This window comes from Natrix helvetica (genome assembly GCF_964273705.1).
Source record: "Natrix helvetica genome assembly, chromosome: Z".
NCBI lineage: Eukaryota > Metazoa > Chordata > Lepidosauria > Squamata > Natricidae > Natrix > Natrix helvetica.
The window spans coordinates 119294897-119311230 of record NC_138554.1 but is presented as its reverse complement, the minus strand read 5'-3'; the positions used below and the strand labels follow the sequence as shown (position 1 = coordinate 119311230).

The 16334-nt window shown below is 37.9% G+C and overlaps 1 protein-coding gene across 3 annotated transcripts in view; it reads right to left on the bottom strand.

The window, feature by feature from the left end:
• The window catches only part of GAD2 (glutamate decarboxylase 2), a 53095-nt gene that overhangs the window by 20686 nt on the left and 16075 nt on the right, over positions 1 to 16334 (bottom strand). For all 3 annotated transcript variants that reach the window (XM_081970139.1, XM_081970138.1, XM_081970137.1), the window contains exons 5-11: positions 14485 to 14575; positions 12318 to 12430; positions 10443 to 10558; positions 8503 to 8582; positions 5349 to 5403; positions 3423 to 3539; positions 2229 to 2293 (exon numbers count right to left, since the gene is read on the bottom strand). In XM_081970139.1, the coding sequence (XP_081826265.1) occupies positions 2229 to 2293; positions 3423 to 3539; positions 5349 to 5403; positions 8503 to 8582; positions 10443 to 10558; positions 12318 to 12430; positions 14485 to 14575 (637 nt within the window). The remainder of the gene's footprint in view (positions 1 to 2228; positions 2294 to 3422; positions 3540 to 5348; positions 5404 to 8502; positions 8583 to 10442; positions 10559 to 12317; positions 12431 to 14484; positions 14576 to 16334) is intronic.

Genomic DNA, 16334 nt, shown 5'->3' with positions numbered 1-16334 from the left:
GAAAACCCGGTGGGCACATTTCCACGAGGGGTAAACCACCTTCGTGGCCCAACCAGGTCTCCGTTATCCCTGCAAGGTCTAGCTTGCAGAGGGTCTCAACCAGGGGTGAAATCCAGCAGGTTCTGACAGGTTCTGGAGAACCTGAGGCAGAAATTTTGAGGAGTTCGTAGAACTGGCAAATACCACTCTGACTGGCCCCAGAGTAGGATGGGAATGGAGATTTTGCAATATCCTTCCCCTGCAGTGGGGTGAGAATGGAGTTTTTGCAGTTTCCTTCCCCTGCCATGCCCACCAAGCCACACCCACAGAACCGGTAGTAAAAAAAAATTAATTTTACCACTGGTCTCAAGCTTGCATTTATTCCCCTTTTCTTTGGAAAAAATAGTTTAGAACTTTTTACTTCTCCAATGTCTAAACCTGAAAGAAATATTTAGAGTTGTTAAATTATGGTTAATTAGCATTACCGAGAATCTGAAAGTTTGACTTCACTAGGCTTAAACATAGCTTAACTAAAAAAAAATGCCTCCAATCTCCTTATTAACACGCAGAAGAGGGGAAAAAGCAGGAAGCCAGGATCATCTGAAGATTGTTCATATGCTCCTATAAAGTATTAGGAAATATTACTACAGAATATAGAATAATGTATTCCATGCATTAGAGTAAGCCATAAAGTAGTTTAACCAAGTGCGGTTTAGTAGATTGAATAAATGCAATCATTAGAGATCAAGCCATGATTTATGGCTTAAACCTATAAATTCAAACAGTTGTAGTTTATCTTGTAAACCTTAGTGAAGCAACATATTAAAAAGTATAACTGAAGAAATGTCTTGTAAATATTGGAAGTATGAATTCAGTGTCACTGTCTCTTCATGAACCACTAACTACAAGGGTATATGTATAATATTAAGTATTTATTCAATATTCTGTCTTTATTACCCTGCCAATGCCATATGAGAAAGATCAAGTTCACAGATTATGATTTAATTGAATAGCTTTATTGCTCATGCCTTTGCACAGGAATATTCTCAATTAATGGTTAGCACCTACTAGAAGTTAGATAAGGATCAACAGAATTCATGATAGGTTGGATTTAGCACGTTTGTGGCTAGGGATTCTAGGATTATCCCTCTTTTGACTCAGCCCCCGGGCTCTGCCACTCCTTCTCTTGCATCCTGTCTAAGATATTGTTAATCTCAGACTCACTTTCTTCTCTTTGAGTCTCCTTCTGATCTGGCAGGATGCTGTTAGTTAGGTGCTAGGCCAGTGATGGTTAACCTTTTCGGCACCAAGTGCTGAAACTGGAACGCATGTGCATGCATTGGAATACAGGAATACAGAAGAGTAGGCTGCTTTTCCGGGGTCTGTTGTGCACATGCGTGATGGACAGGTGGTCCGGCATGCATGCGCACCGACCAGCTGCTCTCTTCTGGGTTCCGATGCTCCTGTGTGAGTGCATGTGCTCCAGTTCTGGCACACATGCACGTGATGGACAGCTGGTCTAGCATGCATGCACACCAGCCTGTTGCGGTGTTTTGGGTTCTGGTGCTCTGGCGTGAATGCATGTGCTCCAGTTTTGGCACGCATGCACAAGATGAAACCTGGATCCAGCATATGCGTGTGCCAGACAGCTGGTCTGGTGTACATGCACACCGGACCAGCTGTCCAGCATGCATTGCACAATGGAACCTGAAAGAGCAGCTGGTGACAGCACCCGTATCCACAAAGAGGGCTCTGCATGCCACCTCTGGCACGCATGCCATAGGTTTGCCATCATGGCGCTAGGCTTTGCCCAGGGGCATTTTGTTATATAAGCAGGACATGGGGTAGGGAGTTAAGAACTGCCCCGTATAATCAACCTCTAGCCCACCATGTCATTTATGCAGCATGCTTGATGCATATAAAATGAGAAGAGGCTTTAATTTCACCTTTTGCCACCTTTTTTTTGGTAATTCTTGCAAATGGCCTGGTATGTAAGCATTTTACACCAGACTTCCCTGATCCCAACTATCCAGATTTCAAGGGTTTTAGTTCTTAGCTAGCATGACCTAAAAGCATACAAATGGAAATTATGGGAATTATTGCTTTAAAAGTTGGAGAATGCCTACCATGAAAACCTAGACAATTATTTCAAACATGAATTAAATTGTCTTTGTCTTTGTTTTTTTTTTACCATTTTGGAGTTTCTTATCAGTGTGAGAAGCATATCACAATATTGTTATAAACCATACCTTTCAATGCCATTTAATTTCCATTTATGTTTTCTTGACATCAGCAGCCCACCACCCCAAGCTCCCTGGAAAAAGATTACAATCATCAGTTCCATTAAATAATAATTCATATTTCTGAAAACATAACATGCTCATATTTAAATACGTGAATCACTTATTTTCAGCTTTTTACTAATTTGGGGAAAGCAGTTAAAACTTTGGAAATTGCCAAAGGTAGATTTTGATCAGTTTTCCAAGTACCACTACTGTAATTTGCAGTATATGTTGGAACTAGCTTGAATGCCTTTTAAAATGGCATTAATAAATCTTTCAGCACAAAGATCTTCCATATGTAATGTATAGCAATAGCAATAGCACTTTGACTTATATACCGCTTCACGGTGGTCTACAGTCCTCTGTAAGCAGTTTCGTATTGCCCCCAACAATCTGGGTCCTCATTTTACCCACCTCAGAAGGAAGGAAGGCTGAGTCAACCTTGAGCCTGGTGAGATTTGAACTGCCAAATTGCAGGCAGCTGGCTAGTCAAGTCTGCAGTACTGCATTCTAACCTCTGTGCTATCTTGGCACGTGTATATGTATATGTAAATGTGTATCAGTAGTGGGTTGCCAATTTTTCTACTACTGGTTTGGGTGCGCTCCTATGTGCGCTCGCAATGTTCTATCCATGCACAGAAGTGTCTGGGAGGGTGGGCAGAGCCTCCCGCCGCTACTACTACTGGTTTGGCTAAACCAGGACAAACCGGGAGTAACCCACCTCTGATGTGTATGTGATGTGCATGCATATACATATACATACAGACACACATGCACATACACACACACACACGTGTGTGTTTGTGTGTGTGTCTGTAATTATGTACCATTGTCGATACAGATGGAGTTGTATTTTTTAAAAAGGTAACTTTGTGGAGGATTGATTTATCTATCACTGTTAAGCATGAAGTCTACATAAAATGCCAGAATACCAAGATACTGTATCTTTGCACATCGAATGGTTCACCATCTTTAGGGCCACCCTGTTATCTTTGAGAAACAGAAATCCTCTCAATCTTCCAAAGATTCTATTAAGAAGTTTATTTTCACATGCAGCAACACAGCTCAGGCAGAGTTAAATCCTCTGCATCTTCATTATCATTCCCACCAGCAGACCCAGGACTGGATTTACAATTTGACGCTTGAAGATTTCATACTCACATCCACATGCATCCATATCTTATACTTCTTGCAAATATCAGCAATAGCTATAAGCGGATCAAAAGCTCCGTATACGGTAGTTCCTGCAGTGGCACTTACTAGAAAAGGAACAAATCCCTACAGGAAAATAATATTTTAAAAAAACAACTCAGCAGAGATTAATTTCTTCTTCTCTGGCAATGCATAAGAAACCACTTTCTGTTATGAGGTAGCCAAGAGATTACACAGTACTTACTATTACAGTTACTTTATTTGCCATGTGATTGCTGTTTCTAACAGTAGGAGGCAGCAAACTGCCAAAACAATAGAAATGATTCAGTGCTGTTTACCTAAACATCCTAATGGGGTACATAACAGACCATCCAGAGTGCAATCTTACTCTCAGAGCAGAGAGAACCTAATTAAATGTCTTCAGCTTCCTTACATATCACTTAAACGTTGGTAGGATTTCCTCATTGGGGATCTTTACAGTAACTCAGCTCTTATTGTGTGGACATATGTAACGTTTTGCTGAAATAGCTGCACAGCATTCTAATTTTATCAGACTAATAGGATGTATCGTTCTCCACGATTGGAGGAGATAATATTTTGAGGATACCGATTGGCTGATAAAATGCCATAAGTGAGGCATTACCTTTGCAAATTTAGCAGGGACTGATCAATGCTTGCTTAGTCACATGACACTTCCTTTTAAAAAGGAGGAAAGGATATTCAATAAAATTCATATAGTTTGGATGTGATCAGACAGAAAAACTGCAGACTTTAAATGCAGACAAGTAGGGGTGGGATTCTACCGGTTCAGACTGGTTCGGGCGAACCGGTAGCTCCGACTATCAGCTGGGAGCGAACCGGTTCACTCCAATTTTCAGCCCCCCCTGTGCTATACGCACCTATATTCCCTTTTCTGAAACAGCTGAAGGCCAGAGTGTATTGCTGCGCCTTAGCTGCTTTCCTCCCCAGAAGGTGATTACACTGTAAACTGCCCGCACTCTCAGAGAACCGGTTGTGAAACCGGTAGGATCCCACCCCTGGGGACAAGGTATGGCCAGTACTGTGATTAGTGAGGAACACTGGAGGGCCAGGGGGCCCCCTGGTTTGTCATAGAAATTCCAAAACAGAAAAGAGCCTATAACCTTTTGTGCATTTGTGTTTGTGTGTGTGTGTGTGTGAAAAACGTCAAAAAAAGGCAACCACAACCATGTGATTAAAACCCCACTCTCATTTACATGCATTGTAACAAACCAAATTTTGTCTGACTGGTTGTGGCTGTAGTCTTGACATTTTTTGACACAAAACACACCCATCCCCACCTCCACACACTGATGGATGGATGGTCTGACCTGACATTCCCCCCTTTTTTCTTCAATTTCATTCCATTTACTCTAGCCTCATAATTTCCTGAGAAGAATTCAAATGTTTGCACATTATTCTGGGATATTTGGAATTGTCTAATAAAAGTAGTGCCTTAATATGAATTTTTGAAGATACTTTGTGTTTTATTCGTTTCTTTGTTTTTACCTCACTTGGAAAAACCCAAATCCAGCACCAACATCCTACACTAGAGGAAGAGGATTTTGAGAAATGAGGATGAGCTTTCATTCTCTGAGGGAACATCACGTATCAGCAAGCATTTCCCCACCCTTCAGATAATTTCTTCTCTTTCTCAAAATTCTACACAGTTGGATTTTTAAAAATCCATATGCACATAAAAGAGCTATGTTTAATTTATTTTTACCTAGCTAGTGACAGAGCCTTTCTTTTCCAAGCAAAAATAATTTAGAGTACCAGATCCATTGTCCTTAGATGACCATAATGAAACTTTTAATCCAGCATATTGGTGGAGACGAAGATATAGCATGAAAAATATTATTATCGCTGGAATATCTGAATGGCATTAAATAGAAACTTTAGATAGAATTAACTTGCCTTTTGCTTGGCCTCAACAATTCGCCTTTCAAGATCAGATGGGATCATTTTCCCTCTGGAAATAATGAATACATAAATAAATATGATGGATATGGATATAATCATGCTAACCACAAATGTTTTCAAATGTCTTATCCAAGATAAGCTGCTATTTATGAAAATTGTCTTTTGCTACTTACAATGTCAGAAGCATTAGCTTATCTGTCAGTTTATAAAGCAACACAATTGGCATATACATAACACAGTAAACCTAATTACAGAATTAAATAATTTCCAAACAATTCATGCAATATGCTGAGGAAGTCTAAAATGGGTCATTTGCATAATACACGATGCCATACAAAAATTAATCCAGGTTAATGCCAAGCAAACTTGTGTATTGTACAAATGCACATACTAAGTTTTAACTGACATAATTAAACCTATTTTTAATGCATTGTGTTAACATGTTCATTTACTATCTTGTGTTTATTACTTGTCTGAATTACAAGTGGCTGATAGCTAGGTTTGAAGAAAAATTGGTCTCTCATTCATGCAAGTATAAAACTCTGTGTGTGTGTGTGTGTGTGTGTGTGTATGTGTGTGTCCGTCCGTCCGTCCGTCCGTCCGTCCCTAATCTTACCAGTAGTGTTTGAGTGGGGGGATCTCAAAAGTAGTATAAGCAATTCAGATTTATGAAACGATTTATTTTTCCACTATTAATTTGCCTATTAAATTCTTAAAGCATATGAGTCTAAAAGGTACTTGATAAACCCTGGCAATTTAAAAATCAGATTTTAAAAATGTTTAAGCCACAATATATATAGCTGCCGAGATGATAGAGTCATGGTACCATGAAATATGTTCATATTGACTGCTATAATCAGTTCCAGGGGGGTAGAATCAAGATTTTAATAGGATCTGAGCTAGATATTCAGATGAAGCATGCTATGCAGCTTCCAAGAACTGTATCACCGTAGAGTGCACAAATAGAATTTTCAGCATAAGGAACATCTTCAATGAACTCATTTGTTAGGTACGTTCTGTACTAAATACAGCTCCGAGAAAACCAGCATGGGCACCAGAGGTGCTATTCAGTGGTTCTGAAGAACTGGTAGCGGAAATTTTGGGTAGTTCAGAGAACTGGCAAATATCACCTCTGGCTGACCCCACTCCTGGTCTATTTGCTGCCTCCCGAGTCCCAGCTGATTGACTGGGTCTTCTTTTGTTGCCCTGCACAGGAGAACGGGGCTGGAAAGCAGGTTAGTGGGGTAGGGAAGGAATAGGGATTTTGCAGTATCCTTCCCCCAGGAGTGGGGAGGGAATGGGGATTTTGCAGTATCCTTCCCCCAGGAGTGGGGAGGGAATGAGGATTTTGAAGTATCCTTCCCCCAGGAGTGGGGAGGGAATGGGGATTTTGCAGTATCCTTCCCCCAGGAGTGGGGAGGGAATGAGGATTTTGAAGTATCCTTCCCCCAGGAGTGGGGAGGGAATGGGGATTTTGCAGTATCCTTCCCCCAGGAGTGGGGAGGAAATGGGGATTTTGCAGTATCCTTTCCCCAGGAGTGGGGAGGGAATGGGGATTTTGCAGTATCCTTCCCCCAGGAGTGGGGAGGGAATGAGAATTTTGAAGTATCCTTCCCCCAGGAGTGGGGAGGGAATGGGGATTTTGCAGTATCCTTCCCCTGCCACGCCCACCAAGTCATTCCCACCAAGCCACGCCAACCAAGCCATGCCATGCCCACAGAACTGCAGGTAATTTTTTTTGAATCCCACTACTGATGGGTACCATGAGTCTTTCTCCACCAGAGGCCTGGGTGTTTGAGGCTTGTGTGCAGTATCTTAGCTGTGTTAGTGTTGCACTCTTCTGAACAGAGCTGTGATGTTATTTCTGGGATATGTTGTAGCTACTCTTTCATCTGAGGAGTTACAGCTCAAATTGCTTCTATTACCACTTTGGTTTTCTTTCTTTTTTACAAAAATTAAAATTAAAAATAACTACAGGTTGTCCTCGACTTACAACAGTTCATTTAGTGACTGTCTGAAGGTCATGTTTTTGCGACCTTCTGACAAGCAAAGTCAATGAGGAAGTCAGATTCATTTATCAACCAGGTTACTAACTTACCAATTGCAGTGATTCACTTAACAATTATGGCAAGAAAGGTGATAAAATGGGGCAAAATTCACTTAACAAATGTCTCATTCAATTTTGGACCAAATTGTCATAAATCGAGGACTGCCTATGTTTAATAGAGGAGGGAAAACAAGCAAAAGAGTCATTACTGTTCTTATTGATATTCATAGATGATTATTTATTTGCTTACTATAATTTTACAGTTGTCCCATAACACAAGTTATCTGGATATCTTATAAACAACATCATATAAACAAGAAATACTGCCAAACCTCAATCAGAATTAAATTATTTAAATTGAGACAGTCAGACTAAAAGATTCAAAGTTATGGTGTCAAAATCACCAAAGATATGGGGTCAAAATCCTTAGCACCAAGAAATCTCTCTCTGGGAAGATATTCCATAATTGAGGTGCTACTATCTGGAAAAAAAAACTTCTTCCTACTAAGGATAATTGGTCAGTTTATTTGCCCAGGACACTGAGAACAATCCCCTAAAGATTTGGTAGGTGCAAAGAAGAGACAATGGTTTTCTGGTATTCAGGCTTTATAAATTATAAAAACCAATTAAATCAATTCATAAGCAGAGACTTAGGAAATAGAATTAGCAACAATTCCTACTTTTGACCACTCTCAATGGCCATAAAAAAAATGCAACACGATAGTAGATCAAAGACAGGAAATGTTTGGAAGCGGAAAATACTTACCTTATTACAGTGATTAATAAATATGATGAGAGATTAAACATTTCTAAACCAACTTTCTGGGCAACTATTCATCCCAATGGAGTTTATTTAAAAAATCTGCTGTATTCCAAAACATTTCCTATTAAAATGTATCTATTGCACTCATAAATAAAATTATTAAAGGAATTTTTTTTCTTGCAAAAGGGTAAACCAGGTTTTGAGGTTTTGGCACTTGCACATATGAATGCTGAAATTTTGTGGAATCTTTTTGGATAAATTTGGTTCCTTTGGGTTGAGAATGTACAACAGCCTGAAAATGGGTGCGGACCTTTAGTTAAATTAAAAGTTCTGCTTACCTTTCATCACATCTGATCAAAATCACACTGTCAGTACCAATTCCTAAAGCTGCTGCTCCTTTCTTCACTGAAAAATGACTCTGAAAAAGTATATCGATTATTTTGTCCATGGAAGCAATGCACCAATATATTTCTCCTATAAAATAATGCTCTTGCATTTGTCTTCTTTGCAAACTAGTGAAATGTTAGTAATAATTCTTTGAGGGTTTGTAAAAAAAAAAAAAGGCAAAATCCAGTCTCACCTTAGAAATTGACAAATGCATTATGATAGAGGCTTTAGTGGGCTACTGTATATTTCATCAGCAGCATAAATGTTGTGAGTTACAATGCAAGTCTAATCAAGTAATGGTATTTTAAATGAATTTGCAGAAGATACAGTAAGTACAGCAGTTGTTGATACAGAAACCTTTGGGCAGTGGGTAATTTGAATCCTATTATTTTATTTTTATTTTCTTTGCAATTCTCCCTTGTCCATATTTATATTTATCTGAAACAATCCTATTGGGAGAAATTAGGGAAACTCATATTTAGCCTTGAAAAGCTTGAGAAAGTGTGTGTGAGAAGTCTCAAATTCCTGAAAATGGAAGTGCTCATAATTAGGAAACCTGTCCGTCCTCTATTCCCTCTGTCTGGCATGTAATGTCTTCTGAATGCAACTTTTTCTTACATACCTACTGCAGCCCACTTGTCAAACATCTTGGCCATTTTTAAAATAGTCTTGAGCCACTTTTCAAATGTCTGGGTCTCAAGAGACATTAATTCATTTTTTCAATTAAAAAAAAGAATGGGATTGGAGCTTCCTTCTTCTTTTCATTGTGTATTTCATCAGTATATTTAACAGTTTGTATCACAGTTTTCATGTGTTTCCCAACCCAAAAACTGTACAGCCAACATTCATGTGTCTGATTAGGAACAGGGGATGATGGATTTTTAGGGATTGCAAGAGTTTTGAAGACAGATAACAATGTAAGATGCGGTTTCTGAATGCAGGGTGCTGGCCCTGAAAAAAATCATTCTTTTTGGGGAAGAAATTTAAATCCCAGAGCTCAGTGTCACTTCAAGAGTGAGATAAGTGACATATAAATTGTATGAATGAATGAATGAATTTCCTTTATGAATAAATGTGAAAGGACCTTGTCTTTACCTGTGAGTCCCATAACATTACTCTTTCATTCATACAATATTTTAATTTGATTAAAAAATAGAATTGATCAGATCCGCTAACTATATCCAAACAGATAAATTATATAATGGCTTAATGGATTATCTGGTTCTCCTTCGACCTGCAAATGATTCAACTCTAATATTACCATGTTGTTCAAACCTAGACAGAGTCATCTAGCACAGTTGTTTAGAAAATTACTCATTTCATGTAAAAGAAAGAGTTTTGAATTCTAAGTATTTATATCAATTCAATTCTAGGAGCCTTATGAAGTCCTTAAACCACCTTTCTCAAGAGCCTCATATTATCTCTGGACACCATTGTTGAAAACTGGTAGCATGGAAAGAGAATCATAGTGAAACCATAATCTAAGTTGTACAGCACATTTTAAAAGAGTTTACAAATCTTGAAATTTCTCCATCTGCAGAGACAAGAAACTACTCCAGAAAATTCTAACCTGGCCACTTTGCATCATACCTTCATCTGCTGTAAGTTCCAGCAACCCCCCCAAAAACCCCAAAACATTAGTGCACCTCCTGAGCATCAAAGCTTTGCCATACTCATATAAAGGCAGGATTAAATACAAATTCAGATTTATCCACAAACATCGCTGTATAATGCATTTCAAAAGGAAAGTATCATTGGTTCTAATATGGGATCCCCTGCGAGGAAAAGAATGAGCATACATCCAAAGGAAGAATATGTGTTACCGAAAGAAAGCAATAAATATATTAGCCAAAGGTAAGACGAGTGTAAAGGATTAGAGAGGAACACCTACATGTTCTGAAGTGAAGGCAACCAGCCTTGGAATAGCTGCCATTCCTTTCTCTTTAACTTCTGGAAACATCTTGAAACGTGCAATCAACATAGCATACATGTTAGATATGGCACCACCTGGAGACCACAGTAACAGATTGTTACTTTTTTTTGATTCACACTTTGCACACAAACTACACTTGTAAAGAACCTTTTTGAAAGTAGACATTTTTCTCAGGGCTTAATCCAAATACAGGTATCATAAATTCTCAACTCATTCAGTTTATATCAGGGGTGTCCAGAGCTGGCTGGGGAATTCTGGGAGTTGAAGTCCACAAGTCTTAAAGTTGCCAAGTTTGGACACCCCTGGTTTATATTCACTTGCTGAATTTTGAAGGCAGATAACAATGTAAGCAAATAGATGAAGACAAAAAAAACCCAATAAAAATACTGTACTTTTTACTCTTGTTTGAATCCATTTGCTCAATGATCCTTTCACTATTAAAAAATCTAATCTTCGAAAGAATTTTGAAGATTCCATACTATTTTTTAAAATTTTCCTATCACTTTCCCTTTCTTATCTTGCTGTTCTAGATTTGATGGCTTAGCTCCAAAGGAATAGAGAGTCTTACCCAGGACACCTAACCCTAATCCTAACCCTAGGACAACTTATTGTCCTATTTCTAGAATGTACATTCTTCACTGCTCAAAGAGTTTGTTCAATTTATAATCTTAATAGAGGACAGTTTCCCCCCCTCCCCCAATAGATCAGACAGAGTTTGTTTCAGGCAGAGGAGACATCAGAAAGCATTTCTTCTCCTGAACTGGACTGTAAGAATCCCCAATTTCCACAGTAACTATTCAGGCATAGATATGTATTTGTACATTTTGATGATCCCATTGTGTGTTTAAAAAATTCTTGTACAAAATAGGTTAAATGCAGTATTGCACGCTAACTCACTGCTAGGAGTTCAGTTCTGACCAGCTCGAGGTTGACTCATCCTTCCATCCTTCCGAGGTGAGTAAAATGAGGACCCAGATTGTTGGGGGGGGGGGGGCAATATGCTGACTCTCTAAACTGCTTAGAGAGGGTTGTGAAGCACTGTGAAGCAGTATATAAATCTAAGTGCTATTGCTATTTCTATTTTGTACTATTTTCTATATCTGACTCTGGCAAGTAGATTGGGGTTCTGCTTAAAAAGTAATAGAATGAATTTTGCTTTCCTTGCTACATAATTATTTTAAATAGATTTCTGTTAATTGAATCTCTAATCCAACAATCTTATTTAAATTAGATTCATTCACTGAGATAAGTCATTAAGTAATGGTTTGTAAATCATAATTGGCTCACATTACATGTTAAGTTTTTTTTTTTATAAAAAAGGTCATATCATGGGCTAGGCCCTAGTGTAACTGTAATAGCTTTGATAAGTTGCTTACATCATTAAAGAAACAAAATAAGGTATGCCGGTTCAAAGTCCCAAAATGAGAACAACATTAGCTTTTTGTAATATCCAGGCAGCCAATATCATTGGCTAGGTCTACAACAGCTTGACCTTATTATGAAATACTGTAATTTCTTATTTATTTCATACACATGAGTGAATATTATGTACTACAGAATTAAGGAGTGTATATTTCATTTGATTGCATGTTCTCTATCATTTGATTCTTTATAAAGCAGCACAATTTGCTTGAAGGAACTTTCTGCAAGAACAGACAGTAAAGTTTTTGTTCTCAATGTCTCTGGATTGACATAAATATGCATCTTTTTTTTTTATAACCAGGACAGAATATTAAGAGCAAAGATTCATTTAAACATGCTACTTCTCATATTAGATTGCCTTCATAAGTATTGTATATCATAAGCATGAAAACACAAAGAAGCATCACTTACCAGGTGAAAAAATTCCATCACCAGCACCTCCTGGCCAACCAATTATTTCTCTCATTTTTCTTAATGTGACATATTCCAACAGTACAAACACAGGAGCAATTTCATAGGTGAACCTAGAACATAGCAATTTCTGCATCTTATTGACTAAGTAAAAGTACTGACAGAATAACTCACTTCATAGAGTATAGAATATAGAATAATAGAGTTGGAAGGGACTTTGGAGGTCTTCTAGTTCAATCCCCTGCTCAAGCAGGAGGCCCTTATAACTCTGTTTGCTTCAGATTGGTTGCTTAATTACTTTTCCCAAGACTTTTCCAGGTATTGATGTTAGACTGATTGGTTTGTAATTTCCTGGATCTGTTCCTCCCCCCCCTCATTTTTTGAAGTTGGGAACCACATTAGCTGTTTTTCAGTCCTCAGGTAGTTCCTCAGTTATCCAAGAACTTTGAAACATATGTTTCAATAGTTCTGAAATCATGTCTGCTAGTTCCTTCAACACTCTGGGCTAAAGTCCAGCATGATCTGGTGATTTGAATCCATCTAAAGCTGACAAGTGTTCTCTTACCATATTTTTGCATATTTGCATTCCTAACCTGTCATTGATGGTTCTGTTTTTGGTGAGTTGAGAGTTGTGTTTTCTTTTTGCATGAACAAATGCAAAGTACGAATTAAGTAGTTCTGCTTTCTCTCTATTACCCATTATTTCTTAGCCATCTTTGCCCATTAGTAGACCAATTATGTTTCTGATGTTTTTTTCTTGTTTTTTATATGTTGAAAGAAACTGGTTGTGATTGTGTTCTGTTGCTTGTGCCTTTTTTATATTGAATTCTTATAAGACATCAATTTTCCATAAAATTCCTGCAATTTTAACCCCCTCTATCATTTCTTCTCTGTTGGTAAGAATAAGGTCCAGTATGTCCCTCTAGTTGCCTCCTCTACCTATTGGGTGATGAAGTTTTGAGCTAGGTGGGTCAGGAATTTATTTGATCTCTCATTTGTTTCAGAGTTTGTCTCCCAGTTGATGTCAGAGTAATTAAAGTCCCCCATTGCTACTTTTCCAACTGGACTTTCTTGATGTTTCCCCCCCCCCCCCTTGAAAACATCTTGCTTCTCATCCAAGAAACGTCTTCAGAACTGAACTTTTTATTCCATTTTTTCTGGAGAGGTACAAATTGCTGTTTTCCCCATTTGCCTCCCTTAGTTTTAACAATTTCATACCTGCTCTTCATGTTTTCACTAACAAATTATTTTCTGTTCATCTGTTCAACTATGCAACTCTCAGTGTTTCTATAGAACCATTTTTCATGCCACATATGGTAAATGCTAACTTTCCTCCCCCTCTTTCTTTTCTTCTTTCTTTAAAGGCTAAGGTAAAGGTTCCCCTCACACATATGTGCTAGTCGTTCCTGACTCTAGGAGGCAGTGCTCATCTCCGTTTCTAAGCCGAAGAGCTAGCGCTGTCCGAAGACGTCTCTGTGGTCATGTGGCCAGCATGACTAAATACTGAAGGCGCATGGAATGCTGTTACCTTCCCACCAAGGTGATCCCTACTTTTCTACTTGCATTTTTACATGCTTTCGAACTGCCAGGTTGGCAGAAGCTGAAGCCTAGTAATGGGAGCTCAATCCGTTACACAGCACTAGGGATTCGAACCACCAAACTGTGACCTTTCTGATCAACAAGCTCAGCATCTTGGCCACTGAACCACCATGTCCCCTTCTTCCTTAAAAAGAGGCACGCAAAATATAGATGCTAATCTAGCAGCTGACATTGGTAAATATGAGGCTCAAGTTAATTTCTTGTCTCTAAAACTTCTTGTGTACTATAAAATAAATGTATTAATATCTATGAATGTGAAATTTTACCTGATTAATTATTGTTCATTAATTATGAATGCAAGTATGTTTGTAGGGTTTTGTTCCTTATAATTGCTATGTGAGCATTACCCTGAATTAAAATAATTTTAGGCCAGCTTTCACCTTAAGTTTATGCTTGCAAAAATGAACAAACTATGGCAATGAGGAATTTTTTTTACAGTTGCTAATTTAAAGAAACAAATATTTTGCATAGACAGTAAAATGGTGTACTTTATTTCTGAAAACAATCTAAGCTAATTTCTGAGTTAATGATGCTTAAAAGGATCTTATTAGTCAATTTACATACTTACATATTAGTGTTAGCTGTAGAAGTTAGCCAATCTGCAGCTAATCCAACCATATCCAATCCAGTTGAAAGCTGATTGAAATATCTGGGATGCCCTGCAAAACATCTGAATAAGCTACATTGAAAAATATAAATTTTTATTATATTTCTATCACATTCATATTTCCTGCTGTCCATTTTGTCCCATAAAATCCCAATCTCATTGCATTTCTATGGAATTTATATGGCAAACAGCTTCAGTGAAAACTCATTATTTTTAGCTTTCAGCAATGAGGATGAAGATTCTGTACAGAGAGACTTTTGTTCAGGCCTAATTAGTATTACCATTGGTCAAAATGCCTTGTTCTCTTAAAAGGACTAGATGGATCTTTTCCATTTCAGAAAAAGAAACAGTTTGAAATTGATAGTTGAATTATATTTCAATATAATTACACAAAATCACCTTATATCAATTGAAAGGAACTTTTCTTTTTAAAAAATCTTTATTTTATCAAACTAGGTAAGAACAAAAAGAAAAAGATAGCTATGTAAACAGAGTTAGCATAGTAAAATAATACGAATACTGTATTTTTCGGATTATACGATGCATTTTTTTCCCTCAAAAAAGAAGGTGAAAATCTGACTGCATCTTTTTACACTGAATACAGCACTTTTGGCCTCCCGAAACCCTGCCCCCTTTGCAAAAATGGACATGCATAGCCTTCAGGAGGCTTCCAGAGTGCTCCTGGGCGCTGGGGAGGGTAGAAATGAGCAAAAAACAGGCCAATTTTTGCTAGTTTTTGTGTCCTCCCCCAGCCCCCAGGAGCACTCTAAAGGCTCCTAAAGGCTATTCATGCCCTTTTTGGGGGGAGGTCTGCAGAGTGCAAAATCTTTTTAAAAAAATTTGCCTCTTCAAAATCTTGGTGCGTCTTATACTCCAAAAAATACGGTATTTTTGTCTTTCCTTCCTCACCTCCAAAAAAAGAAAGAAAGGGGAGGGAGGGAGGAGAGAAGAGGAAAGGAGAGGAGAGGAGAAGGGAGTGGAGGGGAAGGGAAGAGAAGAGAGAAGAGAAGAAAAAAGAAGAAAGAAGAAGACAAAGGGAAAGAAGAGAGGAGAATGCAGGTAGGGAGGTGGTCAGGCAAAATGTCTGGACATTTATATAATAAACAAAACAACTTCATAAAAATTGAACAAATTGTACAAATGTTGATAGACCATGATATATATAACAGCCATTCCTTCTTGCAAATCAGCATTGGTTATAGGTTTTATAATCACAATGTTTGGCCATCCTACTTGCATCATTCTTGATATTCTAATAAACTTCAAATACTGTAGACAGAGCCACCAAAACGCAAACATTCTTAATGGCAGTAAATTATCTTATAACAAGCCTAAGCCACAAAACAGGATGAATATACATCTCATCAATACATTTAGACGAAAGAGATTGCCTCCCTTTTGTTCTCCACCCATTCTACCTCTGTCCTCCACAAAACATTTTTCACAGCCTACCAAGAGGTTTTGAAGGGATCAGCTCTAATGTGTTTCCATGTAGATCATTGGCAGAATTCACAGATATCAGAAATAAATCTTACATGGGTCTAAGTGTTGTTGTTTTTGTGAGAAAACAAGACAGCAATACTTGAAATGAATAAACAAAATCTTGCTGATCCTATTAAGGGAAGACCAGGACTAAATTTGACATCACCATTCTGTTTCTCCTTGCACCTTTTGATCCAGGGTAATTATGAATTCTAGAAAATATAACAATGATTTTCTGCTTATTAGAAAAATAATTTTAAACAATGCACTAAGCTTTCAAAAAACTAATGGTCTTAATTCATATCTAGATTTGGATAACTAAGCTCTAT